The sequence below is a fragment of the Bison bison genome, unplaced genomic scaffold (assembly GCF_000754665.1).
Source record: "Bison bison bison isolate TAMUID 2011002044 unplaced genomic scaffold, Bison_UMD1.0 scf7180017846282, whole genome shotgun sequence".
NCBI classification, from domain to species: Eukaryota; Metazoa; Chordata; class Mammalia; order Artiodactyla; family Bovidae; genus Bison; species Bison bison.
The window spans coordinates 8,515-13,137 of record NW_011476855.1 but is presented as its reverse complement, the minus strand read 5'-3'; the positions used below and the strand labels follow the sequence as shown (position 1 = coordinate 13,137).

General features: G+C 64.2%; 1 protein-coding gene across 1 annotated transcript in view; it reads right to left on the bottom strand.

Moving 5' to 3' along the window:
• Positions 1-3,666: 3,666 nt before the first annotated feature.
• Positions 3,667-4,623, bottom strand: part of LOC104988000 (hepatocyte nuclear factor 4-alpha-like) — a gene marked incomplete at its 5' end in the record, with an annotated part of 6,143 nt that continues 5,186 nt past the window's right edge. Inside the window, 3 exons of the mRNA XM_010839143.1 lie at positions 3,667-3,776; positions 3,937-3,979; positions 4,222-4,458. Coding sequence (XP_010837445.1) covers positions 3,667-3,776; positions 3,937-3,979; positions 4,222-4,458 — 390 coding nt within the window. The remainder of the gene's footprint in view (positions 3,777-3,936; positions 3,980-4,221; positions 4,459-4,623) is intronic.

Here is a 4,623-nt window from a genome sequence, read left to right as displayed (position 1 = left end):
CCTGGAACTGGCCCACAGCCCCGACCTCCTCCAGATGTGGCCCCAGACTAAAGGTGGAGGGCTCCAGAACCCACGCCTGCCAGGCCTGTTCCCCAGGGGACGGCCTTGTCGTCCCAGGAAAATGACCCAGGAAGCGGCGACCTCAGGGTCTTTTCTGGATGACTGAGGTCTCGCCCACCTCGGGACAACAGCCCTGGGAGGTGGGGGTGTCTGTCCCTGCCGGGGGGACGGGGAAACTGAGGTCCAGAGGGGGAGCTCCCAGTCGGGCTCAGCGCGCAGTGGGCTCCGCGGCCCAGCGGGGTGGCCCCACTCCGCCCCAACCCCGACCCTCTGACGTAATCGGACGGGGGCGTGGCCTGGGCCGCGGAGTTCCGAGGCTCCCGGCGATTCCAGAGGCCCGGAGTGGGGCACCTGCAGGACCGGAAGGACCCGCGCGGCCTCTGCCCTGCGCGTCCAGCAGGGGGCACTGCTGCCTCGCACTGGGCCCTGCTCCGGGCCCTGCCGTCCATCCGTCTCAGGACTCCTCCCTGGAGGTGCGGCCCCTCCCAGCTCCTCTGGGGCCCCCCCGCATCCTCAGATGGCTTCTGAGGCTGGAGGGCAGTTGGGTGAAATGGCCAGTCCACTCCAACTCTCTGAGCCCTCGAGATCGCCCCCGCCCAGGGACAGGAGGGATGGGAAGTCAGCGCCCAGCCAGGCCAGCGGGAAGCAGGAGCCTGCGTTTCAGCTGGGGGTCAGCCCTCGGCACAGCAGAGGAGCCCCAAGCGCGGAGGCAGAGGAGACCGCGTGGGTATCAGGGGGCAGAGGACAAGAATTGCCCTGTGCTCCATTTCCTGACGCCTTCCATGCTCCGGCCCCTTCCTGCCTGAGGTCTCAGCCCCGCTGGCTGCCTCTGCTCGGTTCTCATCACTTGCTGCTGCCAGGCTCAGGCCCAGTGATGACCCCCCGCTTCTTCTGTCCTCTGCGTCCCCTGCTGGGTGTCGGGGCCTCTCTGGGGGCTCACCCCATCTTCCTAGGACTCCCTCCACTTCCCACACAGGCCCTTTCTCCAACCACACTGCTTGCCTGGCGACAGCAGGGCCCGCTCTCTCCTGTCACCGGGCCCCAGCACCCAGCTTGGAACCTGCCATACGGGGATGCCTTGCACAGTCCCGTCCAAATGCCCAACCTCGCCTCTGAGGTTCCCTAGCCCTGCTCACTCAGCCTGTCACCACCGGATCCTGAGGCAGATAAACTTATCAAGCCCAGCATCTGTGGTCCAGGGGGACTGCCCTGGGCCGGGGTCACCATGGCAACTGAGGCAGCAGGGGGGCCAGGAGCCAGATTGCCTGGCAGTGGCCGTGGCAGCTCAGGGCCTCCGCGTGACTGGGGCCCTCCAGGGGCACAGCGCTTGGCAAGAGGTCGGGTGTGAGCCCTGTGCCCCAGACTCCTCCTCCTCTCGGACCCCTGCCCACTGGCTCCTCTGCTCTGCTCTTCCAGGATCGGCGCTCCAGCCGAGGGGTGCTCCCTCAGGCCTGCATCCTGGACAGTGTGCGGGGGTCCCTCAGCCTGGGGAGGTCGTCTCAGCCATGGCCCTGCCCTGGTCTTCCCCAGAGACTCCAACAGCCCCTCAGGCCGTGCAGCCATCAGAGGCAGCCCTCCTCGGGGTCCACTTACTCCTGCCAGACGCCCCTGCAGGGTCTGCCCACGGAGACTGTGTCCAGAGCTGGGCCAGGGCCTGCTGAGGCTGGGGTCAATGGCCAGGGATCCCCTGGGCCAGGGTCCCTCACTGGCGAGGCGACCGTCTGGTTCTCCAGGCCCCTGGGGCTGACTACACTTCCTAGACCAGAAGGGGTCCCCACAGTGGTTATGTTTGAATTTTTATGACAGGAAACCAGAATGGGCTGGTCGCAGAGGTTCGTGGGGGTCTGTCTCCTGTGCCCACCCTTCCAGGAGGTACAGGCTGAGCTTCGTGGGCAAGGCCACGCCTGACTCCCGGGAGGCTGTCGCGGGCAGCAGGCCGTGGGGGCTGGGTGTCAGCACCTCGGGCACCGCCTGCAGCCAGCCAGGGCCGGGACAGCTGAGTTCTGGTGAGGCCGTGCACGTCACACGTGCAGGGGCACGTTTGTATGTGTGTAAACATGCAAGTCCCACGCACACTGTATGCCCACGTACAGCGAGTCTTCTGGGGGGCCTGGCTCTCGGGCCTCAGGACTCATCATCAGGTTCACGCCCGCCCCCGGGAGCCACCTCGGTCCTCAGTACGACGTGTCTGGTGCCACCGGGCAGGGCTGTGGGCCTCAGGGCTTCCAGCCCCAGGATGCCCCGGGCCCCAAAATAGTGCTGGCTGGACGGAGGTGCAGGAGAGGGTTCGGGCACCGCAGGCACGCTGCAGCCAGGCCCCGTCTAGCCCCCAGACGGCATGGAGACAAGTGGGAGCAGGTGGGTGCCACTACCTGCTCGTTAATGGGGCAGCCGGATGACATCACTCATCCTGGGGCCATGCGAACCTCCCCCCCGTCCGGGCTGATGCGGACCCAAGGGCCGAGCTCAGCCCACGCCAAGCCCCGAGAGGGCCGAGGGCGCCCCTCTTGGGGGGCTTCTGGACGGAGCCCAGGCACGGAGGGGGGGAGTCACCCAAGAGCCCTGAGATGCAGAGCAGACCCAGGAGGAGGACAGGCCCAGCAGCCCCAGGTCAGGGTCCTGCTGCCGGCACCTGGCTGCCAGAGTCGGAGGGCAGCTGGGGCGCCTGCTGTGGCCCTCGGGGGGTGGTGAAGGCAGCAGGCCCGCCCCCTCCAGGGCAGCCGAAGCCCCCCGCGCAGTCGGCTTCCAGCCCCGGACAGGAAAGCCCCCCGAACAAAGGCAAGCTGAGGGGGTGTTTTTAAACGCTCATGTTTTGCTTGTTTCTCCTCTCACGTTTTGCTCCGAGTCTCTTCTCCACAATTCTGACACCATTGTTCACCCGGCACCTGCGGCTGCGATGTTTTGAGAACAGTCCGTGTGGGGAAGTAATTTCACAGTCAGTCCCGGGAAGGCCAGCTGGCCACGGGGAGGGCGCAGAGCAAGGCGTGAGCGTTACTCGGAAGGGGAGGAGAACCCTCGAGAGTTCCGGGCCCAGCTTCCCGCCTGCAGCAGTGTTGTCCGAGGCCCGCGCCCATCTGAAGTCCCGACGTCGACTCAGAGAGCCTCCACCTCTAGAAGCAGAAACACAAGCAGCCCCTCCCCGCCACATCCTCCAAGTTATACATGAGGGATGAAATTACATTTGTACAAAAATAGATTTTTTTTCTACCTTTCCCGATGCTTTAAATGTCTCCTCTTTTTCTCCGTATGTCATCTCTGTGAGCTACACGTCCCGGCTAAGGCATTGCTAAGGACTGGCAACGGCTAAAGCTGTTTGCTCCAGAGCATCTTAAAATAGATGCGTCTCCTTGCCTCAAGGTATTCATTCGAACCCGGATTTCACCAAAGAAGGGGTCCTTACATACTTGCTTACAACAAGCAAATTTATAGGAAAATGGGGTCGGGGGGAGTCTTGATTAAAAATAAACAGAAAACGCTGGTAACTGGTCTGTGTGTCTGTGGATGGAGAGCAGGTCTGTGCACACGGGGTCTCTACAGCGCGGGTGTTGTCCACACACACCTGCGTGGGCAGGGACCAAATTCCACGGCGGGAGCAACATCAGCCCATCACGCTCTGGCTGGACGTTCCGGCTGGGCCCAACCAGGGCCTCCACGGAGCAGGGAGTGCGGCGTGGTCTCCAGCACTTGCCCCGGGGGGTCTGCCAGCCCAAACCCTCCTGGGACGCCCAGGGCCGGGGGCCGTCCTCCCCCCGGGGGGATGAGGGCCAGCAGCTGACGCGGGTGCCCTCTGCACAGACGTCCCCGAGCAGGCCAGCTTCCAAGGAAACGCCCAGTGGGGGACAAGCCAGAGGCTGGCCTGGCCAACAACTTCCGAACCTGAGACACAGTCGTCTTCATTCCTCGGCCTCGGGAGCCCCGCCTGATGACCGAGGGGGAGGTGATGCTGGGCAAGGGGGGGCGTGCCGGAAGCATCCAGTGAGTGGGGACGGCACAGGATGGCCAACGAGCTGACGTTAGTGCTATCTTTAGAAAATTAAAGACTGTCCCACCAAAATAATAATTACCAAAAAAATCACCTTAATTGAACCAGATTGGTCTACTGAAGGTCTGGTTAAAGAAAATGTCTACCTACTGAATAACGTGCCATTTCCCCACCATCACCTTTTCAAACACAGCAAGGACGTTACGATGACAGCACCCGAGGAGAAGAAGGGGGGCTCGGCCCCAGGACGCCATGGGCCTGGTGACGCAGGAGGCCGGGGGAGGGGATGCCGGGGGCTTCTGGCTTGGGGTAGGGCAGCCGGGGGACCCCAAGGCCAGACCCCACAGGGCCCCCTCCTGGGCTCCAGAGTGGTCCAGGGCAGCGGGGCGGGCTGGGTGTGGACGGGGTGTGTCCAGCTGCAGAAGGCACTGGGTGTGGGGTGGGGGGCAGACCTACAAACCCACCACCAGGGGTACCCCAGGGGGAGGACCACCAGGGTGCCTGCTTCACTCTGCTGACACCACCACGCCCCCAAAGGCGGCCAAGCCTTCCGGGGGCACTGGGCAGGCCCCCGCCCCCCC